The sequence below is a fragment of the Corapipo altera genome, unplaced genomic scaffold, assembly GCF_003945725.1.
Source record: "Corapipo altera isolate COAL_440 unplaced genomic scaffold, ASM394572v1 0, whole genome shotgun sequence".
NCBI lineage: Eukaryota > Metazoa > Chordata > Aves > Passeriformes > Pipridae > Corapipo > Corapipo altera.
Genome location: NW_020884872.1, coordinates 58,702,298 through 58,729,686, shown reverse-complemented (window position 1 = coordinate 58,729,686; position 27,389 = coordinate 58,702,298). Strand labels below are relative to the sequence as shown.

The 27,389-nt window shown below is 39.3% G+C and overlaps 1 protein-coding gene across 10 annotated transcripts in view; it reads right to left on the bottom strand.

Annotated features, from left to right (window-relative positions):
- Window positions 1–27,389, bottom strand: part of ENOX1 (ecto-NOX disulfide-thiol exchanger 1) — a 363,435-nt gene that overhangs the window by 18,118 nt on the left and 317,928 nt on the right. For 9 of the 10 annotated variants that reach the window (XM_027649508.1, XM_027649489.1, XM_027649479.1 and 6 more), the window contains 3 exons: window positions 24,977–25,161; window positions 9,087–9,194; window positions 4,433–4,489 (listed from right to left, as the gene is read on the bottom strand). In XM_027649508.1, coding sequence (XP_027505309.1) covers window positions 4,433–4,489; window positions 9,087–9,194; window positions 24,977–25,161 — 350 coding nt within the window. The remainder of the gene's footprint in view (window positions 1–4,432; window positions 4,490–9,086; window positions 9,195–24,976; window positions 25,162–27,389) is intronic. The other variant, XM_027649542.1, reaches the window with a different exon arrangement.

The window sequence follows — 27,389 nt, the reverse complement described above, 5'->3', positions numbered from 1 at the left end:
GTTCTCTTTAGACTTGCAAAGGGGAGCAGTTACAAAAAAAAATGGGCTGGAGGGTGCACATAAGACCATGTACCTCTCTAGAAATGCAGCTTTGAAGCTTCTCAGGGCAGAGAAGCCAACCTCAACTTCTGGCATCCCCTGCAGGGGGGATCTTTGCCTGGCTTGTTGCAAAAGTGAGTCTCACTTAAGAACTGCCTTGTCTGTGAGGAAGATTATCAGTGATTAACCATACTCTGTAAAAAGAGAAGACTAGGATGTAGTTAGGAACTTTCTAACATCACTTTCAGTGTATTATACAGTGAATAATATAGTGAAATGCTTGAAATATTTCAACCTGGATTTCAATCCCTCCTCCGTCAGGGATCATCTGGTAGCTGCTTCAAAAGCAGATACAAAAGAGAAAAATTAAAACGAGGATCAACATGAAATGTAAGATGCTTGATTGAACTCAAGAAATGCTCTGGTAACAGCTTCAAACATTCAAATGGAAAAATACATCCCTACTTAATGTTGTTGATTTCACATCTGGAGAAGAACCCATAGAATATTGTGTCCAAGCTGTGGAAAATACTAACTGAAGGCAGGTAGACAAATGAGGTCAAAGTCAGAGCTTTGTTCAAACAGCGAAACTCAAACAGAACAAAAAGCTGGTAAAAAACTTGTAGTGAAATCAATTTCACCCTCTGAGATATTCATTTTATTGTGTGTTGGTGATAATGAAGTAACCCTAAAAGTCTTCGGCAAAATCTTGGCTTTTTAACCAGATGGGAATTTGATTAGTGACTTACAACAGCATCAGGACTTTACCATGCAATTGCAATCTGGGCATTCAAAATGCTTCTGTGACCATGATCCATCTTGCTTTGATCTGAACTTGGAGCACTTGATTACTCTTGATTACCATTTTACAGCACTTTTGCAAAAGGTAGGAGTTATTCAAAGCAGCTATCTAAGGAAGGCAGATAGCTGTCAAGGGAGAGTAACAAACTCCTGGAAGATTACTGAGTACTTCTAAAAGGAAACCTATATGAAAAAAAATCTCCCTTTCTCCATTAACAATAGAGCGATACTGTGGATGTTAACCCTCCCACCCAAAAAACAGGGATATATTCACTGAGACTGCATAACTGTATTTGCATGCAGTGCCCTGTCTATACTGAAGTCAGCAGTGAGCATAAGGAGAACTTCGATCAAAACACAGAAAGCCACTGAACTTGCAGAAATGGTGGAAGAATAAATTGTCTTTGTAGAGTTAGTCACAAAACACGGGATCAGCATTTTCAATTTGGAAAATGGTCTCTACTGAAGCATGCCACCCAAGCAAGATTTTTTTTTTCATGTTGGGACTATTCAGGTGCCAACAGTCTGGGAACATCCTGGAAAAGGATTAAATCTGAAATTATGATTGTCCATCGGTCATTATTTTCTCTTCAGTTAAGACAGAGATGTGAATGAAATATCATTATATGCAGCAATGAAGAGGAAATTAAAAGGGTGGCAGATCAGAAGCAAGAAGTAATCTCTTTCTAACCACAGAGCTGAAGGAAATAAGCACTCAGTGACAGCACCTCTGGCAGTCCTGGATGTTGAAATCTCTGTTAACACCAGGCCAGTGTCTCGGGCTCTATGTACTGCTTGAGCCCAATATTTGGCCTTTCCTGACACAGAGTATAGCTGGGAAATGTCAACAGCCATAACAAATATTACTGCATGTACCTGGTAAGTCACTCATGAAACACCCTTATGACTCTGTACAGAGCCTTGTAAGATGGTTTTGCTTTCTGGAAATAACAGATGTACTGGCAATACACTGAAATTCTGATGCCCCCCACCCCTGCAGATTTGACTGTGAACAGCCATGCAGGGAATGTAACACTGCAATTGCTCCAACCTCTTAGTCAACCTAGTTAATTCTCCTGAAAAAAAAATGAGGAAAAAAATGAAGGTCAATTTATAGGTTGGGAACCTATAAATTCCTTCAGGAGGGATGTTTGCCTTTTTCCAAAGTTGCTAGATCCTTGTTTCCCTTTCAGGATGGTCTCACACAGTGGACATGTAAAAGACTCAACAGGATAGGTCTGAGTATAGATTTTCTGCTTTTTGCTAAGAAAAATATTTCCAGTAACAACATTTTCTAATGTGAAATATGATGCAGGCTAGTGCCATCAGGAGAAATCCTGAGGACTGCAGAAAGTAATCTTTTTAAGATTACAATACGGGCTTTCTTGATACTTATGCAGTGTGCCTAAAGTTTCTCCTCTCCTTTCTAGGAGTCTAATTTTCTTCAGAGTAAGTAATCTAAACATGCCATAGTGTGAAGATTAGATTGTGTGTTCAGTATACAGACATACATTACCATTTTTCCTTACCAGTACCTCCCACTATTGCTCGACCTGTAGAGGTATTTCATTTGCTGAATTCAACCCATCAACTGTAACTAATACGTCCTAATCCCATTATATGCATCACAGTTCACTAACAACCATGTAGGAGCCACCAAGCCTTTTTCTCTTTGATCATCCCCGATTTGCACAGTGGCCAGGGGCAAGAACCACCGTGTCTGCTGAGAATATAGGTGGTGAGACAACCTGCAAGGCACAACACCTAAGTGCTACATAATTCATATAAACGACAATTGTTTAAAAGGTATCTCAGCTTCCACTTCACAAAGTTCATTGCTGTAGCAAATGCTTTTACATCAGTTCTTTCCCTCTATTTCTCTATTTCCATTTGTACTGCTAGGCTTTCTCTGATTTCATGGTGGCATTATTGTTGAATACAGAGCTGTGACTGTGACTCAATAATTGTAACTGTCTGGACTTCTTCTTTGCCATTATTTTAGCTATTGACTTTTTCCTTAAGAGTCATATATTGCTATGAGATCAGCACAGGAAGAGCTCATGGGAAAGAGGGGTAGAGTTTCTATCCTATGGAAAATTCAGGCATTTGAAGAACTCCTACAATTACAAACTGGATCAAAATACTACATTTTGAAAAATTTACCATTAACCAAAGATTCTGAAATATTTTTTTTTAGTTATCTGGGAAGGATGTACTGAAGCACTCTCCTTACACAACCAAAATGTTTCCTTTTAAGTCTATTTCAACCTCTATCAAGCTCTTCTCTTTTTCCAGTTACATATAAGCCAGAATGATAAAAATTGAAGCATTCAGGTAATTTTCCTTTAAAACATTTCAATACTGCAGAACATTGTTTCATCCACAGTTTTGGTTGTAAAGTTCTATAGAGAGTTTCTAAGCCATACATTTATATATTTCTTTAAGAAATCTGCAATCAACTATCGTACAATACCAGTTTTTAGGCAGCATATATGAGTATTTCAAGATCATCCTTGGATTAATGTATTTTTGGTTTGCCAACAGAATCTTTCAAAGGAGCAATGGGACGCTGTGCAGACAGACTGCAGTTGCAGATTTGGAGCTATCAGACAATATCGAATGTCTCCTGCTCAAATGCTGAGAGCTATGAGGCTCTATTGACTTCACCACAGAAACGGACCGCAATGAATGAGTTTCAGGAAAGGATTAAAAAAAGGAGGACATTATTTCCTTATCACTAAGCAGTTCACAAAATTTAAGCCTTCTGTTCAGGTTTAAAATATATCTGTTTTCCGGGCTGAGCCATTAGACAACGCATGGACTAAAATAGATGTTAAAATATATTAGTGTTCAAACTGTTGCTAATTCTCTTATCTAGGAGGAAAATATTGTGTATAATCAGTTTTAATTTTCATATATTTATGACAAAGCACAAGACTGCATGGTTTGGATGACAAACATAGCACAAAACTTACCCTTTTTTTCTCTCTCCCCTTATGGAAATTGCTATTTTGACTGCAATCATTACGGGAATAACAGAAGCTGGTTTTTTTTTGGCAGCAGGTTTTAAAAACATGACCTTAACAGTCCTTTCATGTTGTTGCACAAAATAACGATTCAATGAATTAATTTAGTCCTCTCGTGCAAATTAACTGTTTCCAAATTATACACCTGCATAAATCACTTCACTCAGAACTGAAATATGGCCAGACTTGCCCAGCTCAAGGTGGCAGCTACAGAAACAAATGGTATAACTTTGTAGCTTGAGTAATCCTGGACAGGACACTAAGGAAAAGCATTTCTTTTGCAGTCGTTTCCATGGTATCTTTAACACCCACATATAGCAAGTAGGACATTGGTTGTTAAAGTCTCATCCAAATAAATCCTACAAAGTAAATTGCACGGAACCCAATTTATCTACCTCGAAATGAAGTTTGCTGGGATTTGAACCTGTGGCTTCAAGGAAAAAACAGGCACTTCAAACCTGATGTGCAAATCATTCAGCCATTCTATCAGCCTTAAGACACAAATAGTAAATTTCAGACCATACACATGCATATATCTAAATCTGTACATAGACAGCTGTACCTACATTTGCTTGAGATTCATCATGCCCATTGATTTCTGCTAATTCCTTGGCGCTTTTTAACTGCAAAGAGTGAACAAAAAACAAAATAGAACAAAACAAGCACATTACTTGAGCATTTCACACAGTTATCTTTGATTTATTTGAAAGAGTATTTTATAAAGCTTCCAATGAGAAAAACAGATGGAGCATATAATTCTAATGAGTTTTTGCTCAAACCATTTTGAAACCAACATACTTAAGGTTTGATAGGTTGGTAAAAAAAAAGAAAAATAATAAGATTGGGTCATTATTTTTTAAATAATAAGATTAGAAAGTAGTTTCAAGGCATAAAAAGTGTACAGAATTTGCTCTCAAGAATAATAAACAATTTCATTTCCCATTGTTGTTGCTATTAATTCAAACTTTACAATGTTTGCAAATTGCTACTAGCTAAATAGTGTTTTGCTAACAATTACTTTTGAATGATATATTTTGAGCTGTTTAGGGTGCCAAAGTGCTACTGTATGTTGTTTTTCTGAGGAAGCATCTAAATAACTCCTGGCTCATCAATATGATGGAAAAGGAGGTGAGGAGAAGGACAGGTCTTTTATTTAACCAGTGGCAGGAAGAGCTGAGGAGACACTGCAAATATATGACCTGAACAAAAATTTTTTTTCCCTCCTGAATTAGCTTTTTGGGGAAAATCCAGGATTACACAAGAGGTAGTAAAGATCGCTCTCAAGAGATTTTAAGAAAGTCCTTGCTCACAGTGAAATATGCTGTTGTTCATCCTGTGACTGAGCAAACAGAGTAAAGAGGAGACACAGCAGCTCTCCTGAGCCTCTAAGCCATGGAGGTTTGTACACTTAAATGTAGCTCCCAGAACCATTTGCTCTTTAGGTAAAGCTCTGAAGAATTGTGCTTTTATTCTAACTTAATTCGGAATAGATATCTGGGGATTGGGGGGAGGGATGGGGAACAATAAACAGAAGTTTCCTCTGAATTCCTTGTTTTTTGCCAAAGAAGCTGGGCTTGATGCAACTGTTGATGCTACAGCTGTGGCTCTGACTGACAACAGTCCTAAAATCTGGGTGAAATGGAACTCTCTTATGTATCGATTAGATGTCTGTCTCAGAAGTGTTGGTGAACTACCATCCGAGGGCAGCTAAGTTACTTCCATCATATTTTTGCTATGTGGCATCAACAGCTGAAGTGAGTGTGATTCAGTTTCCAACTTGTCCAGTTTCCAATTTGACTATTAAGGTAAGCAGGCCATGGTCTGTTCATACCTTATTATTATGCAGGGCTGTAAACTGCACCAGTTCAGGAACTGCTGTTCAAGCCACTAAACCAGTCCTGATGGAGAGGGAAGGGGACAACAATTCCTGATAAAGTAGTACAAAGGATAGCTGGGGACTGCAGGTTCATCAAGTGTCCTGGTTCAATTCACCAAAGCTCATCTTTCAATACCCTTGAAAAGTCTGCAATTTATACTGACAGCAGGGCAGTGCATTTCCAATAAAGGCTACGTGTTTTCTCTCACTGAAAAAAATAACCATCCTGAGGATGGCTGGTAGGAACAACTTGAGATAACTACCTCCAGTCAAATACCAGAATTAAGTATTTCTGCATCACAGTGTGACGGAAAGAGCTGTTTCCTGATTCTACCAATTCTTCATTATAGAAATTCACCTCACATGAGCAGTCCTGTTGGGTCCAGCTGAATTACTCATCTGAATATGAATTACTCATCTGCATGCCAGTGCCACATCCTGAGTGCTCAAGGAATGCTGCTCATCACTTACTTTTCGCCTTTCCTTTTCCAGATTGATAAAGTGCCATCACCCCTTGGTGGCTGCTGGCTCCTTGTCAATGCTTTGCATGTGTTTTTCTGGTGACACACCATTCTCCCATCAGCCACATGTACGTTTGACAGGAGAGTAGGCTCAGCCTCCAGCCTACATTGGTCCAGCAGGCTTACACCTCACCATGGTTTCCCACCACCATCGCCCTGGCACTGCTTCACCAGTTAACATAATGCAGAGAGGATGCTTGAGCCTTTCCATCTCTTTTATTGCATGCTACACTCTGAAAAGGATACCAGAGCTCAGGCAAGAAGGTGCTAGCATCCATGTCTGGACTAGGACCACAACAGTAAGAGGTGGAGGTGAACCAGTGGAGATAACGGTGGAAAACCTAAGGGTAGAAAGTGTGCAGCTGCATTCCCAAAGGCTAAAGAGATGAAGTATCTTTTTTTTCCAATATTGTTTTTTTTTCTAAATTAACATTTAAATTATATTATTCTCTCACATGCTAAATAGAGACATGTTGAAATAGGAAGCTCAGAAAAAATATACAATATTGGAAAAGCAAGACTTGCCTTACCCTCTAGGCTGACTTCATCGCAGGTCGATGGCAAGTGTGATGTTACCAGCAGAGAGTTTGCTGAGGCAACACACTGAGCCAGTGCCAGTAACAAAGAAGGGCCTACCTAGAAGGAGAAGGGATGAGGAGTCAGAAGTCTCTGATAAATCTAATACTACGGTGCAGTAGATCTGACTCAAACAAGTGGACGTGAATCCCTCAGACAACCAGAGCTGACGGTCATGTGCTGGATCTGATCCAGTAGACTTTTGACTACAGCAGTGCAAAATGGTGCACAAGCAAACAGGACCTCTCCCAGCAGGACATCCCAGCCTGAATGTGGCTGGGTTGGTAAATGGAACAACCATGCTTGGACACAGCTGCACCTCTCCGAGCAAACATGCCCTCAGTAAGGCAAGGTGGGACCCCTCTGCTAACTTGGGATGAAAAGGCAGTTTTTAGCAAACCTATCACAAAGCCAAGCCATACAGTCAAGGCTGGAGACCTGCACTATTTAAATAAATACCTGGCTCAGCTGAATGATTTTCAATACCCACTGTGGATAAAACACACAGATAAGCTGTGGTGCTTGTAAAGAAAAGCTGTGAGCCTTGGCAAGGGGGGGTCATTACTGCTATGGCTTCTGCTGTTCTGGAAAGTTTTCGAACTTGTTCAGGATTCTTGAAGAAGCACACTGGCTGCCTAGCAATCTTTAGAAATTCTGGTTACTTACAGTCTTGGCCTTAGGTGTGTTTCAGAGCTAATTCTCAAGACAAATGCAGATCTATCCTGCCTTTTTCCAACTACTGTTTCTCCTGTCTGCCTAGCATGAGCACACATTTGATTTGCAATTAGTAGGAGTCTGCGGAGATTCAGAAGTCTGCCCTGGTGGTCCCTGCTGGACCTCACATTGCAAGATCTTCCTATATGTTTTTGTAGCATTTAATTACTACAAAGACATAAAATAACTTCATGCAATTTCTTTTTTTTTTTTTTAAAGTACTTTATAATGCTATACCTTGAATGCCATGTGAAAATGGAAATGAGATGCAATTAACTCAAGAGACCTGGTGGATTCTGTGTTTATAAAGATTCTGTCATTACCAAATCCATTATTCCTCATTGCATTTTCTGTATTACACTCTTGCATCAGCTTTCATTTAAGTTATCTCTGTAACCATAAATGCTAAGAACATGTATATGAACATAAAAGCTTCTAGAATGTAAATTATTAGTTTGTAGAATATATTTGTCACTAGATATGTTCAAAGACAAATGTTAAATGTGAAAAAATGTTACAGCTTTTGTAACAAGCATTAAAAAAATCTGAAATAAGCATAATTTAGTTTTCCCAATATGTACATTAAATGCATACATCTGTCTGATGACATATTCAGACATACATGCTGAAAAATCTTGAACAAAAGAACCATCAGCAGTTTGAATCTCTGCCATCTAAGCAATTCAGATTCCACAGACTTTAAACTGCAAATACTTAACTAAGTCATCAAATATTTTAGCTCAAAGTTTATGCAGAAAGGATTAAAATAGAGTCTCAAAGCAAAGACTGTGGCTGTGCCACACAGGTGGGTATTTGCTATTTCAGTGCGTCCATGCCACGTGGTCTATTGAGACAAAATGTATTTGTGCACACTGTGCTTGCACACAATGCACTGTTTCTTCTCTAGATTTACAGATTTAGGACCAGACTTTCTTTTTGCTGTGTAAGTATCCATCTTACCATGCTTATAAAACAATACTATCAAATATACTTCTCAATATCATAGAACACCTTAGCGTCAAAGAAGAGGTGATAATCAGATTTACAGAGATTTGCTTGTCACTGCTTAAATAAGTGCATTAACTACTTTTTTAATGCCATTATGATAATGCCATTATTTTATATATTCATATAAAAATGAATTGCACAGGAGAGGCCAAAACCTTTTTTTTTGAATACTAAACTTAGAAGGAATAAATGTTTTGTTTCAGGTATATTTAACTCACCCAATATTTTTTTTAAAGTCAGAGTGAAAACACACATCACTGGTATCTATGTAGAATACCTAAGAGGAAATGTTATTCAAGACATGAATTTCAGTACTGGATAGTATAAAGTAAGGGTCCCTTTTCACTCTGTTTTCTCAAACTCTCTGTAAGCCTAATTAGAACAGACATACAGGTCACATAAGGTTATGTCTTACTCACAGTATAATATACGGTCAGAATCCTGTGGATTTTGGAGGTGAAGCCATGAGACTTCCACCCTTTTAGCATGCCTAAGCCAGCATTTTTCTCCTGCCAAACCACTCACCTGTTCCTGCAGGACTTTAAGCATTGCTTGAGTATGTGTTTGTTCTTCCTTTGCTTGCTCCAGTTCGGATTTTTTGTTATTTAATTCTTCCTGTATGCTCAACAATTGCTGCACAAAGAAAAGAAATTTCTGGTTAGCATCATCTGGATTCAAAGCAGTTTTAAATCCTCAGTCTGATAAATCTTCATTTCAAACAATGTTTTGCAGTCTGCTCCTACAGTTATTATTGTTGCATAATCTGCTGTGTCTAAATGGACCAGAGGTAAATTATTTTCATCTGCATCTCCTTCTGCAGCAGTGCTCCAAGAGTAATGCATCTGCTAATGTGCATTAAGCTATTTATTACATTAAAGTAGAAACTCCTGCTACATCACCCACAGAGTGACTGTCACATTCATCTGAACCAAAATTTTATTTGTAGAAGTATATGCAGTGGTTTTAATAATACTGGGGTAAACACTATGGTTCGTAAATAATTTAAAAGCACAGCCTTTTAATATAATTATCATTGGCCCACAGCCATTTTCATTCTATGCAAAGCAATATTCTGGAAAGCTTTCAGACTGACTTGCCAAGAAGACAAAAGCTTTCCTTTTTTTTTCTCTTGTGCTGTGATATTTCATTAGATCAGGAAGACTGATGCCCTACAATCAATATATCAGCCAGGAAGACTGCTTACCTGTCAAAACAAAAAGCTATGACCAAAATCTTTTTTTATGAAGAGAATTCTGGGATGCAGGAGCATATTTAAAAGCCCACATCTCCTGCTCTTGGCTAGCTTTAGGTTCTGCATAGATTTATTGCAACTGTCAAGAACAGGTCAGTAGATTTAATTAATTCTGAAGCAGTTATGTATTTTTATATTGATGTGAAGAATGTTAGACACTGCTGAAGAGCAAGAGCAGACAAACATGAGGTTAAAAAAAGAAGTTTATGATGTATTCCCTTAGTGATCAAGAAAGGAAACTGTGTTCTGCTGGGGCAACATATTGCTTGTAAGCACACGTCTTTTTAAGGACTAATTGGATGACTAATTGCTTTACTAGCATGCATTAGTGATCTAACCATGTACCTATATCTAAAGCTTAGTTACCAGCTTAGGCTGGTAATGGACTCAAACTGATGTTGCAGGTGTTCAGCATCTTTGTAAGCTACAGATAGCAAACCTAGAAAAAGCCCTTCTTCCACTGCATGGGAAGAAGGTATCAAAGGACGTGGTGTCAGTATTGTTTTCAGAGCACCTTGGAAACCGGTGACATTTCAGGGACTTGTGGAGTTATTGGTAGTGTATTTCTGTGTAAGTGAACATCAGTACAATGGATTAATTCAGCCACTGAAGTAAAAATACATGTGAGTATATGTCTGATTATATCTCATACACTCTACAGTCCAGCTGGGTTAGTTAGCTTTTTGATGGATCTTGCCACCTAGACTGCTCCCTGGGAGCCTTCAAGAGACATTCTGGTATATGTATTCACTGTACCACAGCACAAGAACATTTCAAATTTCGAGACTTTTCCATGAAATAACTGGGTCTCTTCCACTGAGGCTTATGCCCAACCAACTTTTGTGTAGGAAGCTCTACTTTGGCATTTCTTGACCAGGGTTGTGTTCATCTTGCCTGTTGGGTACTACTTCCTACATTTTCAAATGATACACTGAATTTGTGTATATTGTCATAGGTCACACAGTAATACCTATGTAGGTCCCCAGAAGGGACCATTACAGAATTACAGAATCACAGAATATGCCAAGTTGGAAGGGACCCACAAGAATCATTGAATCCAAATCCTGACCCTGCACGGGGCCATCCTCAAGAGTCACACCATGTGCCTGAGAGTATCATCCAAAAGCTTTTTAAACTCTGTCAGGCTTGGTGCTGAGACCACTTCCCTGGGGAGCCTGTTCCAGTGCCCAACCACCCTTGTGAAGAACATTTTTCTAATATCCAACCTAAACCTCCCTTGACACAACTTCAGGCCATTCCCTCGGGTCCTGTCACTGGTCGCAGCAGAAAAGAGATCAGTGCCTGCCCCTCCTCTTCCACACAGGAGGAAGTAATAGACTCCAATGAGGTCTCCCCTCAGTCTCCTCTTCTCCAGGCTGAACGCACCAAGTGACCTCAGGCACTTCTCACATGGCTTCCCCTCAAGCCCCTTCACCATCTTCATTGCCCTCCTTTGGACACCCTCTAATAGCTTAATATCATTCTTATATTTTGGTGCCCAAAACTGCACACAATATTCCAGGTTAGACAGCCCCAGTGCAGAGCAGAGTGGGATAATCCCCTTCCTTGACCGGCTGGTGATGCTTTGCATGATGCCTCCCAGGACACGGTTGGCCCTCCTGGTTGCCAGGGCTCTGGTGACTCATATTCAACTTGCCATCGACCAGGACCTCCAGGTCTATTTCCTGCTTTTCAGCATCTCATTCCCCGGTCTGTACGAACATCTGGGATTGATCCATTCCAAGTGCAGAATCCGGCACTTTTCCTTGTTGAACTTCATGTGGTTGGTGATTGCCCAGCCCTCTAATTTGTCGAGATCTCTCTGCAGGTCCTCCCTGCTGCCAAGGTAGTCACCAGCTCCTCCCAGTTTTGTACTGTCTGCAAACTTGCTTAGTAACCCCCTTTAGTTACCCTATGTAAACTCATGTTACAACAGACCATTAAGTTTTACCTAGGATAGATCCAGCTGATGTCTGCAATTTAGAAAGAATGGATTCCAGGACTCAGAAGAGAAGCAGAGAACACAAGATACTAGAAATATGGCATAAACCCTTTCAAGGGTCACCAGCCAAAACACCTGAGGTCTGAGAAGCAGATGTGTCACCTAGAAGCAGGTGGTGAAATGTCCTCTCCTTTGCAGCTGCAACCTGTTTCACCTTACATACCTGAACATGGCAAAGGGTTGTTATTAGAAAGGAGCCTTTTCCCCCATTTTGGAGTCTTCTCTGAGCAGTTATGTCTCCCTAGTGTGGCCAGACTACCTTTAACCTGCTTCAGAGATTTTACTTCAGCTTCTGGGAGAAACCCTAGAGGCTGTCATTCTGAACAACATAAATTCCCATCTGGAAGATCCCAAGTGAGTTTTCAGTCTATCGTGACCCTGAATAGCCTTTTCAATACTGAATGTCTGTTACAAAGGGGAAACCAAGTTCGACTTATACGTTGAAGTTGTTACACAACTGAACTGCTATTTCCTTCCCCATCCTACCCATCCCCTCCCCAAGGTTCTTCCATGGTCACATCTGACATATTGCAGATCAGTTCACAAACTTCTACTGTTTTATTTTTGCATCTCCCACTGTGATCTCTCACGGTAATTTAGTCTAATTATATACCTCTTCCTTTGATCTTGACTTTTCCTGTTTTGTGTTTAATATATTTTTCCAAAACTGTCTGAGCATGGAAGGAATTGGTGTGGAAGACACTGAGAGCATGAGAGAGAGAGATGTGATGTCTGCATCTTTGTTCTCGGCTCTGGACCAGCGAGGAACAGGAATCCCAGGAAAATATCCAACATGCTCAGTTTCCCTTGAGTAAGAGGTGTGCATTCTCATTGTAGTATGAGCTATAAAGTGCTTGATATGAGATAAAAATCTTCCTGCAGTCTTAGTGGTTAAACTGTCAACTACTGAAGGCTTACTGTGTGTACAAAGGCTCATACTTTCAAAGGGTCCTATTTTCACAGGGGTGGAAAGCAGAATATCTTTAACTAAGGCACCATATTCCCAGTCATACAAAAGGTTTTTCATTCACAGAAGTGGTACCTTCCCATCCAAACTTCAAAGATGATAAAATTATTTAAAATTTGTAGCCAACCCTTGGGGGTTTAACTTTCTATTTCTCTCCCTCATACTTATCTCTAAAAGCTGCAGAACCTGCTAATTTTGCATGGATTAGGTTTGGGTATTTCTTTTTCCTGAGTGGTTGATGCTGCCACCAAGAAGTTGTAACATGGAGCTATATGTGCCAAACAGCATATTTTTCTCTTTTAGTGTTATTTTGGAAAATGAAGAAATATATTCAAATGGAAAAAAATATCAGCCTAAGACAAATGAACAGCCTGAAAAATTTCAGCACAAATACCTGATGTTTGGTAAAGTTAGAAGCTAATGGGAAGAGGATCTTACACTAGCAGGAATGCAACAAGTTTCATAACAGGGACTGCTGTCATGCCTGCTTATAAACAGATAGCCTCTCCATAAAGATTATAATGAATGATGTCAAGATGATGGTATTCAGAACTACTTTGTTTTTCACATATATTTGTGCTTATTAAAAATTGATCCTATAGGTATTTCTTCTGCCCTTCAGTTTGCTTGCAAGTATATACCACAATCAATCAAAATAAATAAATTATTCTTGGTTTTAATGTTTTGCTGTCTGATACTGTTCCACCTGCTTTGCCACCTCACCTAGCCTTTCTGCCAGAGTTTCCCCCTGTGCCCAATTAGCCACACAGCTACGGCCACCACAGCTATACAAGTGCCCCTTTTTTCCATCTTGTCTCATGTCTCTGGCCATTTCCTTTAAGCCCTGATATCTCCAGCTTTGTGACATGCCCATGGCATTAAGATAGCAGTTCCCCAGTGTCATCAGGCAAAGGAATAATTTCATGGTTACACAGCCAGGAAATACCTGGCTCATTTTTCTGGTGTCTTCCATGTCCTTAGTGTGCAGTTCTTTGGGTCTCTGAGAGTGCCCTGCAAGTTGTGCAAGAGTCTTTTCCTTGAGCCAAAATCCAAGTGTCAGGAATCAGAAAACCATGTCACAGCATCATTACAGCTCCAATGATCCTGGAGAGAGACACATGCAGAGCCTAGAGCTTCACCAGTACCAGTATGGAAGCTCAACTGGTCTACATGCAACCAAAAGCATTTGTTATCATGGCTGCCAGGTTGACCTTGAGATGAAGCTGTGTAGTACGACCAGATCATACTGGTAGACATCACTAATATCCTCTAAGTGGTATTTCCAGAGAGGAGATGGAAAAGCAGAAAAGAATTAATCTCCTGGTTGTCTATCCATATCAATCAATGCATTTTAGATCCCCCCAAAAATGCAAGACATTGTTTCCAATGGCAACTCTGAAACTGCTCTGTGTAGAAATGGTAAATATCACTCTCCTGTGTTAAGCTTCCTTCATTCATGAGGACCAAATCATCCATGTACATAATAAGTGGTTAGCTAATTTCATTTGCGGGGGAGAAGAGGGGGTGCGTTTTATTTTGTTGGGGTTTTTTTCACACACTCCCACCTCTGGCTGAATCTCTGCCAGAGACAGTTCAGTACCACCCATATTGCACAGATCTCAAAAGAGTAGACAGAAAATTACCATCTTAAACCAATCTTCACAGCTTCTGAAACATTAAATATAGATGACATTATTGAAGCCAGCTGAATTACTCAGGATGTGTACAATGCAGTACCAGCGTGGCCAAGAATGCTAACAACTGAACAACACACACTGCCTTAGAATATACGAGAAGCCCTAAAGGGAAAGTAATAGCTTGCTGTTGTGTACCACTGTGCAGCCATGAAATACTCCTTCTCTTTCCTCTCCTCCTCCCTGTCCACAGTTCTTCATTGCTCTTCAAAAGGCAGTGTACATTTGAATATAAATTATGGATATATCTAGAAGTGTGGTCACACCCCAAGCCTAGTAGGAAAGACAAGGATCTCAGAAGGAATGCATGATTTCCAGCATGAAACCATCAACTTTGCACACAAACAAAAACGAGGCAGATCAGAAGCCACAACAGGGCCTGAGGCTGTACTTAGGATACTGTAAGGCTGACAGAATAATGGAAAAAGAAAATCATCATTCGCCACAAGTTCAGCAGTTATATTGCTGAATGGTCCAGCCCCTGCTACTTTGTTTATGATTTTCTCTACAGCTGCTTGAAATGAAGCATGAAAGGGTTACAAAGACCTTAAAGAATGGGCGGTAAAAAAGAGCAGACAAAAGAACACCTCTGAGGTGTGAGCGCTGACTTCGATCACAGGTTGTGCAGGCAGTTTCAGCAAACACATCCTGTTCAGCCATGGGAATGAGGCAAAGGCTCTCCCATTTATGGAGTAGTTACAGAGTGTCCAGAAATGATCTGCAGCAAACTCTTCTGAAATTAGTGTATCAGTCAAAAAGGAATGGTCTTACACAGTCCAAATAAATCAACTTAGTTGAATGATTGTCTTAGACACCCAGTGAACTCGGGCAAATTGAGTTCATATCCACATAATTCATGGAGCAGCATACTCATATTACTCTCCACTTACCACCTATAGTAAAGATATTCCTATACAGAAAAAATGGGAACATCTGATTCACTAGGTGCCTAAAAGAAAGGTGAAACTTACATGTCTCATATAGGCAGGTGGTATCCCAATCAAGGCTACTTTTTTCAGTCCCAATGAAATCAAGGCACTCGTATAAAACAGTAACCCTGGAAAGCAGTTCTCATGTGTGCAAAAGTGAAGCCCTTTCCCCTAAACTACACTATGATCAGAGATCACAGGCATTGAACTGCCTGCAGAGTTCACCTAAAAATTAAAAGACTCACTTATGATAGCAGTTTCTGAGGGTTTATTATATTTTTTGCTATTTCCTTAAGTAAAACCTTGCTCTGTCTTTTTTAACTTTATTTTATACAAAGAAAAGAAGTTAGAGTTGGAAGAGGACAAAAATCAGCAAGGAAAATAAATGCTTCAAAATTGTTAGAAGCTGTTCACAAATATGAAGGAGAAGGATGGTAAATATTTTTTTTTTCAGCATCTTTCTTAGCTAGAAGGAAAAGAAATAATGAATTAAAATGAAATCAACTAATTGCAAAATAAAAATACAAATCCCTCTCCTAGTACTCCCGTGGACTGTCTAGAAGAGTGTTTTCTCTTTTTGTAAGACAGACAAGATTTCATATCGCAAATGGCCAGCACATGGCAGGCTTGAATAACGAGAAAGTGACTTCCCAGCTGAGCAAATATGCATTAGTAACAAGATGCTGATGAGGCCTGACAAATCACCAAGGAAACAGGAGAATGTGAAAGACAAGTCAAAGAAGCTTTAGAAATGAGCCCTCAAGGAAGTTAGCCATGTTGCAGCAAGGAATTATTAAAATAAAGGGTATGATTGTGGATTTTTTTTTAAAGGGATTAAAAAGAAACACAATGTAATAGTGCAATGTTTCTCATCCCTCCCACCTCTCAGGGATTGGCTGTGTCCCTGGTCATGTGGATGGCATTATTTGGATGGATCATGGGGTTTGCAGTGACAAAAGAGGGCTGGTGAAGAGCTGCATGTAGATCAACAGCCTAGCTCCTGTTTGATGGGCATTCACCTGCAAAGTGAGTCTTCCTGGCTCTCCGGCCAGAGGCAAAGATCATGCTGAACATGTTAGCTCCAAAGTTGAACTGCCTTGGAGGGGGCCAGGCAGTGGACACACATCTGATGGGTGAGTGTGTATGGTAGCACTAAAGATGAACTCTGTCCAGCTGCTTCTTAGGGAGATGTTTGCCATGCTTCCCTTCCATGCTATTAGATTGACTGCAGAGGTCCTACAGATTTACAGTACTCAGAGTAGTTGCAGGCAGGCCTGTATCATAATACGCCAAATGAGAAAACAGACAGATGGACATAGAGACACAGAGACTACCTAAAGGGAGGTTACAGAGAAGGTGGAGTCAGTCTTGTCCTGAATGGGGATTGAGGACAAATAGAAACATTCGTATTACATATAAGGAAAATATTCCAAAGTGAGGGTGGCCAACCATTTGAACAAGGGCTCAGAGAAGCTATGGACTCTCCATCCTTCGGGGTACAGAGACCATAGCTAGACAAGGTCCTGAGAAAAACTGAGACAACTCCAGAGATGCTCTTGTTTTGAGCAGAGGTGTACACAACCTCTAGATGTACCCTCTGACTTCAGTTTTTCTAGTTCTAGACCTAACAGATATCAGAAAATTAGCTCTCAGTTTCTTTTGTTTCTGTGAGGCATAGCAGTTCAGGAACACCAGCGTTAAGGGGCGGACAGCAGACGAAAGGAGAACATGTACGGTGAAATGAATGGCTTAAGAGATACTCTACAGCTTTCCTCTGTCAAGTAATTTTCTAGTATATCTCTTACTCCTCAAAAAAAAAAAAAAAACAACACCAAGCTTTCTTCAGTCATCTATGAACTTCTGCAGCAAATCAGAAAAAGACCCAAGTCCTTAGGAACCTTACAGAATCAATCCCTCCTCTCAGAATTTAAATTCTCTCAATTTACTAATACACGCTTAGGGCTAGCATCAGGGATCCCTCTATGGGATCTGTCTTTCAAAGCAAATTACGCAAGGTCTTTAATTTTGATTGTGGCCTGTGGAGGGGAGAAGTCTGACCAAAGCCCACTGTACCTCATCAATAAAGCTCCCTCCTACCTTTGCTAAATGAAATGATTGGAATATTACACAGCCCTTGACTTTACCGGCAATAGGTAAGTGGATAGGTGGGCTTACAGTTTTCTCTGATCCCGATCAACGAAAGCAAGCTGATCCCAGATGAGTATCATGTTCCCTCTGCCCTCATACCTGTTCTACAAGGCACCTCACATGATGCACAGTCAAAAGAAGACATGACCACCCATTCATCTTCATCTTTTCCAACCTTTCACCAGTACTGTCCATTGTGGATACCTCCTCACCAGTTAATGATACCTGGGCTGTATAATCCCATGTCTTCTTTTATGGAACTGCAAATAAGCATGATACAGCATGCCCTTTTCTCAACAAACAAAATTGGATCTTTGAAATTTTGATTTTCTAGTCAAGAAAAATATTTTATTTGTTTTGAAGGAGAATAAAAAATTAATTAGAAAAATGACATTATAGAAGAGAATCAATTTACTCAGTGTAATTTCTAATGAGACACAATTCCTAAAATGGAAACAGAGTTCCTAGTACTGATAGCATCAAACACATTTGGAAACTCTAATCAGCAAGCCAATTCTAGTATTTAGGATCTTTTAAAAAATTCATGTAAGATCACTGGACTGTAAAACTTATGAGATTTTTCCTTCACCACCACTAGACTATATAAGCTTTTTAATGGAGATATTAGTTGATTTCTTTCATATTTTAAGTAAAGTGTGTGCACCCAATTATTTTTCTATGAAGGGTTTATTCTTGCTGCCAATCGCAGTTTAGCTTTATCAGCACTACAGGAAGAAAGATGCTGCCCTCCTCCATTTTTCCATTAGGACAGCTGTCAGGAATAAGGTGCTTAAAGTATCTCTGGACCTTTATTTACACTTCTCTAATATTATTGAAGTGGTGGTCACAGATGTGGGATATCAAATACTACTTTCGATAAAGAAAGGTTGTTAAACGGAGAAGAGAACCCATTTGGCATGTCTGAGATCAGGTAAATAAATAGCACTTAATTGCCAGCTGCTCTTGTTTTTTTTTAATATAATCAGAAAGAGTAACTGTTTTCTGGAAGTTTAAACATGGACAGTACTGTACAGAGCCCTGAAAAGCATTAGACCACAGTGATAACACTTAAGGGAGCATTTCTCTCTCTCCTGAGATGACATATTTCTTAAACAGCTTTCAAGTATCGGCCACTGGGTGACAGAAGAGACAGGCCTGGAAGCGAACATCTGGACATTGGGCCCAGTCCCTCACACTTAACTTGTATCCATTCCCTATAAGGTTATTGGTATTGCCATTACTACTCCAGAGTCACTTTTACAAGATAAAAGAACAATCTAACTGGAATTCATACTGCAAGAGTAGTAATTTAAAACATTTCCACTAATTCTGGCCCATTTTTTCAGCAGGTAAAACACAAATGTAAGGGATAATTTTTTTTGTCTCTTATATTTGCTCTTATTTAATATTGCATTTGGAGAAGAATCAGTTTATAGTTGTGTGTAAGTACATTGGGTGGATTATATCCTGAACAGGTGTTTGGAGAGCAAGACACAGATGGAATCAAAAAAAGACTACAAATCTCCTCTGCACTTAGGTTATATTAGTAAATATAGCCATAACATGCTCAATCTATTCAACAACGATGTTAATTTCAGCACTAAACTGCTACTAGGACCTCTATATTTAAAGGTTGTTGTAATGGTCATGGCACTCACACAGCACCAGATTCAGCAACTTTCAGCCAACAGCATTTGTGTCTGTGACTTCTGCTACTTCAGGAAGTTTGTATATGACAGAAAGGAATGGCAGTGACTGCTAACAACATGTGTGAAGGATCTGAGAGCTGCAGATCTCAATGCCAGCTGAGGCTTATTGGAACTTAATAGCTAGTATATTGGTTAAAAGATTGATGAGGAGAAAAGTCCTCATGATGCCCTACCCTACTATCTCTTGCAACCTCCTGCACAGAAATGTGCATTTTGTCTCTGCTCCCACTGAAAGAGTGTGGACCATGGGAATAGTAAGTTCTTCTATTAAATGTATGAGAAAAAGCTAGGAAAAAAGGGGAAGAAAGACCTGAGCAATGCCATCTTTTCCTGTAGAAAAAAACTTCTGCTAACTCTATGAGGACATCTGAAAATGGACTGGCTCTGCTCCAGTGGCTGGGAATGGTAGAAATCCAATTCATTTCAAAGGCACCACGCTGAGGCACCACTAGCTACCTCTGGCTTTTCTACTCAGAACAGTTACTGTATTTTAGGGGTACATGATTTTGCTTCGTAACATGATAGATCACTCTTGTGCCATCTCACTTAGACAAAAGAGTCCTAATCCATCTCCCAGTGATGGCACGGTGGAAACTGTGTGCACGTCACAGTCCTCATCATCAAATTTGTACCATGACCATCCTCCTTTGAGGGAGCAGTGAGTGTAAGGAGGGTGCTACAATGCACTCCAGCAGCTTTTCTCACCCTCCCAACCACAACAGTGAGGTGTACCACAGACCAAACTGTCCTACCCTGGATGAACACTGAAAGCCTGAAATTAGGTTTAGGTTGAATATTAAGAAAAATTTCTCCACTGAAAGAGAAGCATTGGAACACGCTGCCCAGGGAAGTGATGGAGTCACCATCTCTGGAGATATTTAAAAGAAGTGTAGACGTGGTGCTTAGGGTGGACTGGGAAGTATTGGGTTAATTGTTGGACTTGATGATCTTAAAGGTTCTTTCCAACCTAAATGACTCTGTGGTTTTATGATTGCTAGTCATCTGGCATTTATCAAAGCCTTTTAAATAAGTTATATAAGTCTCAAGTGCATGTGCTATTTATTTTACATGCTAAATGCTTAGTAAACTGCAAAAGCTAGTCCTCGGTAGGTAGGAAATGTCAGGAGCCATGTGGCCTTTGCAGAAAGACCTTGAGTTGCATACAGAACAGCAAGGATAGGAAGGTATTGAATAGGTGATGATTAACTGTGTACTCTCTGCCTGCGGCACTGAATAGGGAAGGGTCTCTGAGGTATACAAAGCAAAAGGCGCAGGCAGTGGTTCTGGCAGTTCCCAGCTTCCAAGTGTTCAGGTTCACAATCTGCATTGAGATTCAAGTGAAACTGGAATTGTTTGGGGAGAAAAAAGAAGACAAGACAAAAGTGGATTTTCAACATGCTTCATCAGAGTGATACCCATGTGGGTCAATCAGCAGGTCCAGAATATGCTCAGTCTCCTGCTGAGATATGCCGAGCTAACCAAGCCAATGGCACCTGTAGCAGCGCATCAGCCTTTTTGTCAGCCCTATCCCCCACGACTGTTCCATTGGCTCTTTGCTTCCACCTCGAGCACTAATTTTAAGAGAGGCACTGCTGTGTGTTCCCTGCTTGTGCAATAACCCCATGGCTAGGCTTTAATGCATCACCGCCAACGAAGGGGAGCTTATGCTGTCACTGTGTGTTAGGAGTATGATCCCAAGCTCAGCCAATGAATCAGGCCCCTAAGGTAATGGGGGCAAAGTGGTGCCTCTTAAATATCCCCAGTACACCCCAGCATGTGCAATAGCAGAGCCGTAGGCACTTGTGTACATTTCCTGAAGTTTGCATAGATGGAAGTATGATTTAAATGGGGATTTCTGGATGACACCCTTGCCTGCAGGAGCTTAAATTCAGCCCGTCGTGCTCAGGAAGTTATGAGAGGAAAGAATGTTATCATATATTTCCATAATGCAATGAATACCACGCAGAACTAACAGTCTATTGGCAGAAGTACCAGTTTAGGAATCAGTACAGCTATCCAAGCACAATCCCTTACCTTGGCTAGTTAAGCCTGACAAAAAAGGTAGAGCTAACTTGTTAAATTAGAGAGCCATGCTACAGCGTGCTCTGTAGATTTAGGACTACCTTGAGGCTTAAAACATTGCACTGATGGCTGTGCTATGGAAGTGGTTCATGAACAACCCTGGATGACCACTAAAACCCTAAAATATACTTGGACATATGCTAATGAGTGTCATCGTCTATGTGGCAAACCAACATTTTTCAAAGGTTTGCTAACATTATCAATTTCAGACAGATTTTATAAAGGATCTGGAAACCAGATCATTAATTCAATAGAGACTCACTGTCGAATTCTGATCCCCTGTTTGAAAGCATAAAGGTGGCAAGTGCATTTCCTCAAGAATCATATTTGATGGACAATATACAATAAAATTATATTTTTCTTGCTTTTTTCTTGGAATGGCTGAAAGATTTTGTTGGGAATTTTTTTTGAAAGAATTCTGCTTGCTATTCCACATGGAATGCACTAAACTCACTGGTTACAATTTGGAGAAATTATATATCCACTGAAAATTGAGCCTTATAATTGCAAGAATTAAGCAACACTATGGGATGATATTTTCTGTGTTATCTATAGTCATGTATCTGGTAAAACATTTCAGACAGAGACAAGACTAAAAAAAATTCTTACAGCTGTGCTGTCAAGTGTTGTAAAAATAGTTACAACTAAAACATCCTTTCTTGTGTTTCCTTTCTCTAATACAGACTTTGTCAGAGAATACCAAACACTGCTGGAAAAAGAGCCATTCAAGAAGTGATTCTCTTGGTATGTGTGTTCTCATATAGAAATAAATTGAAGGCAATACCACCTATGCAGCAATGACAAGTTAATTCAATTTCCATCTCAAAATCAGGTAAAGTGTATCTCATTTGTTACCATGGATACAAGACATTATTTCCATTTGTTTGAGATCTCACAGAGTGTACGAAATTAAACAGTGACACAGTTTTATGGATGAAGTTGACTAAAACCCCCATAAGTTCAATGTCATTAGTCCAAAGGATTTTCTTTTTTTAGACACAGTAAATAAGGAGGTTGCTGCTACGGCCCATAAGGTATACTTCATCAGTGAACATCTGTGTGATTTTGCTGATGCTACTTTGGATCAGTGGGAGTGATGGAAAAGAAAATAAACATTCATTTCATCAGTCCTGCAAATGTAGGAAAGAATCCTGAAAAACATCCAGATGGTAGAAGTACATTAAAAATATGTTGGTGTTGTGTTATTTGCTACTGTTTGGCATCAAATATATTTACAAAAAAAGTCTTGATTCTGAAAATACATTCACTTTTTCTCAGATAATCTGCTTTTCAGCCTGCAGCTCTAATCACTTTTCTCTAGTTTTCAGAGTTAGAAGAAGTGTAAGAAAAAGTGGGGGAAAATGAAGAGAAAAGGAGAAATATATTTTTTAATTCTGACATATATGAAGGGTTTAGGAATTCAATGGCATTCAGTTTACCTTGTCTGAAATTAATTTTAATATATACAAAAGGATAAAAGGGAATACAGGTCTTCTTGTTAAATTATTTACATTCAAGTCCCAGATATATATTTAATATTTCATAGTGAGACTGATTTCCATAGATGCTGAGCACCTGCTATACTGATGGATTTTAGCTAAGGTTGTCATCTCTCAACATTTACAAAACCAAGCTGAGATAAAACTGAGTCTACCTAAATCAAAGGTTTATTTCTAAATATTCATGCATGAACTGCATGAAAAGCACAAAGGTTACGAGATGTCATGACTATGGCTAATTATTGAAATCCAAAACCATCATCCAGGTGCTTAACTGACTGATAATTTCCCACCAAATATTCTGAACTCCACCTTCCGTGCTTCTGTGTTGCTGCTCTCCTCAGCGTATTGTCAGACTGGATTATGTGCAGTGTCTTCTCCAGCTCCTTGGGCCATCTCTAATTATATCCCATTGGGAGTAAGTAGGTCTGACCCTGAGATGGCAAACTAGAAAAATTGAGAACCTCACAGCAGAACTGTCACGAACATAGAAACTCTCAGAGGAATAGAGACTACAGTGTCCATGGCTAGCTGAACAGAGTCGCTGTTATTGATTTGCATTCTTAACATTTGCTTGAGGTTCAATAGAAATCTATTTATATTTTACAGACTTGATTGGTCTTCATCCAAGACCCCAGGTAGGAAACTATAATAATGCAAAATGGGTGCTAGGTCTCTAGCATTTTTATTTATTAGTATTTTATGCCCACTTTTCACTAATTTTAATAGAGAATTAGCACCAGGATGAAATATCGCACGATTTTTATATATGCTATGTTAAATTTAATAAAACCAGTGATATTTAAGTATCCATTGATATAAGGATAAGACTACAAACAGACCTCAAACTTATCTATAGTATACAGAAACCTCAAGTATTTCTGACTTAATTCTGAAGTTTGGGAAAGATTTTATTCCTGAATTATCAATTATTTATTTTCTATGTTTTAAATATTTTGTTCAGAATTATTCCACTATACAATAAATCACCCTAATTTTGTAAAACTCTGCAGGCTTAAAAGGGCTTATGTTCATAGAAATGTATGTGTAGGGTTGTCTTGTGCTCTGCTGTTTGGTGTTAGCTGGGATTTGCAGACTTGCTGGATTCAATGGGTACCATGATAGCCATGCAATTCCTAACCCAATTGGCAGCTCATATGCCAATGAATATCTCCCGGGTTTTGTCATACAAAAGCAGCTTAGTACAGTTGAGTAGTGGGTACAGCTTGTCCCCTTCTGGAATCTAATAACGGGGGGTGACAAGGAATGCATGAGCAGCTTCAGGGGACAGATGAAGGAAGTAAAATTAACTTCTGCAATGCCATCTAGAGAAGCTCCATTCTAGATGGGAGCACAATCCAGGGTTTCGGTGAGCCACTGACCTTGCATTTTGCCATGTACCATCCGAACAAGTGCCTGGGAAGGGAAGATGCCGTACACAAGCATGTTGAATGAGGGTTGCTCATGTGTTAGTGGATGTCAAAGCAGTGGGAGCAGTCTGGATATACTTGCCAAGACTTGCCCAGCACAACGTCAGGAGCACACTAACAAATAGGGGATAACACTTATGATAAACTGACACCTCTTGCCCCTGCAGGGACATACTACAGTTTCTCATTGGTGTCAGAGAAAAAGCTTTGCTGCTGCACTAAGCCATTTAAAAAACTGGCTGAATGAAAAAGTTATGTCCATGGGTCAGCATAAATGTAAGAGCTCAGGAGATAGCACTGATGCTGCTAACCATTTGCAAGTCAGCAGCAGAGTAGTCTGGACAAGCTGGAGGCATCTCAGTCATCCTCAAACAAGAGCAGAAAGAAAGATGCAGATGAATGCAAATGAAGGCGTCACAGACTGTTGACTATGATACACTGGACAAAATTTTTAACTTTTGTGCAAAACTAGGGCCAATTGGATTAAGTGAGGAGAGCAATAGAGTAATTTTCTCCTAACTAGCAAATGCATAAGTAAGTTTCTTCAATGATCAATGGGTTTACAGTTTATGAATTTCCAAAATGACTATCCCTAAATATATCCCCATCTAACGTCCCTAAAATTTTAGTCTTGAGTACAGCACAGCCCCATGGTACCACTTTCCTAAATTAGAAGACCTGTTCTTCTCTTCCTTAGCAATACCTGCTGCATGCCTTGCATTGTCTGCTGTAGGAACTGCAGCTGCTGGTCCTTTGTAAGGCTTTCTTCTGTTCGAAAGAGCTGTCCCTTCTCCTGTTTCAGGAGCTCCACTTCATTCCTATAAGCATCCAGCTGCCATCGAAGACTATCGTTCTCTTCCTTTAGCGCATATGCTTGGGCAGCTAGAGCTAAGAGAAAATGAAAACGTGAAGAAATCAGTAAAACGGATTGTTTCCTTACAAATAATATAGAGGACATTGTCTGGGGAGATGACAATACAGCTGAAAGCCAGTGAGACGTTTTACAGCTGAGACAAGACCCAGCAGAGCTGAAAATGATTAGGTTCTGGCAAAGACTGTTGCTGGGAAGTTATTTTTTGAGATGGAAGAAGTCATAAAGTGACCCCGGATAATTCAAATGCTACTTGCAATCTGCCTGCTAAATTTAGGTTTATATTTTAGGAAGGAACTGGCATGTGGTTCAAGGGCAAGGTACCAACCAACTTTACAACATTTTCCCAGTGATGTTATAGGAATTGATACAGCCATTTAGTATTTATACTAGCATAGTGGCCAGATGTTCCAATCAGGCCTGTGCTAAGGAATTTTCCAAATGTAAAATTGGTGGATTTAGACCCATGAGAGAGGAAGCATAGATATTTCTCTCCAGCCTTGTGATGAACTACTTCGTAGCAACAGTTATAAGGAACCCTTTAGACAGGAAAATGATGTAATAGAGTAAAATTATATAAAATGCAAATGCTGAAAAAACGTGTTGGCACTACAAGAACATTACTACATTAAAGGCATTGAAAGACACTTAAGTCATTTCCTTAGGAAGCTCCATTTGGCCCCTTTTCAATTTAGAATGGCATTTTTATTATCATAACTGATAGCAGGTGTTTGTGAAGAAATCGATTAGTATGCAGGGATGGAAATTACATTTGCCAAATGACTTGCACAGCCTGCAATATAAGCTAAAATTTGTGTAGCAAAAAGCAGAAGGCTATAAAGCATGTAGTAGGAACATTATTTAAATAAATTATCTGAACATAAATACATATAGGGAAGGGTGGCATTCATTAATTAGGGATGTGGTTATCATCCCACAGAAGAACCCACTCCTGGTAGTATTTATACTTGGCAGTAGCAGTGGTCATTTGGCATAGCAAACTGCCATACTGTACTATTTTCCTTCTTGGAACCTGGTAACACAACAACATTACAGAGCAGCTGTAATTAAAAAACAACAATCTACTATAGCCAATTCTATCAACATTCAGTAAGTGAAGCACAGAACTGATTTACATTCCTGATTAAATGATTTCAGACTTGGTATTACAGAATTCTTTCTTGCCCACCTACAACAGCAATATGATTAAACTCCAAATTATAGGAAATTGCATATTAATTCCATTTAGGCACCTCTTGACTAGACCTGCTACAGATAAGAGTCCCTTGTTCCCCATGATAACATGATTCAGCACATTTGTGAAATTATACCAGCATTTAAATAGAATGTCACAATATTTCAATAGCAATAAAAATGTTTTATCTTTGGTAGGACAAATCTACCTTGATCTCAGATCATTTTTACTAGTTTTAAAATAGTACAAGTGCATTATTCAAAATAAAGTACAGTTAGCTACTAGTTAAATATAGACATAGATTGGTTACTGCACTTAATTTGGATTTTTTACAGAATCTCTCTGGAAGATTTAGCAACAGTAACAGTATTGCTACATCAAACTAAATTGTTCTAAAAGGCATGCAATCATCCTTCCATGACAAAATTTACCCTTAAGAAATTGCAATGATGAGTCCAATGGGCAAATAAGAGAATGAGAATTTTTTTTATTTTTTTATCTTTATAAGAGCAAATAAGCTATAATAAAAGAAAGGAGGAAAAAAAACGAAACAAAACAAGAAAAAGGAGGCCAAGCAAATAGAAACCTCAGTCTAACAAAAAGTCAAGTAAAAATTAAATAGTTTGGGTTGGAATGGACCTCTAACGATGATCTCGTACAATTCACCTGCTATGGACACCTTTCACCAGATCAAGTTGTTTGAAGTCCCATTCAACCTGACCTTGAACACTTTCAGGGATGGGTCACCCCTAACTTCTCTGGGCAACCTGTGCCAGTGTCTCACCCTCATCCTAAAATATCCTAAAACATTTCTTCCTTATGTCCAATCTAAACCTGTCCTCTTTCAGTTTATAAGTGTTTCCCCTTGTTCTGTCACTTCAGGACAAAGTCTCTCTGTCATTTGTATTCTCTTCTACCAATTTGACTATCACAAAATTTAAACCTTTTTTTTTTTTTATGTAATACTAAGTTGTATCTAGAAACTGCCTACCTTTCTGCTCTCAGAACAGGAATAGAGACCATCATGCATGTACTCAAGTTTTTACAGCA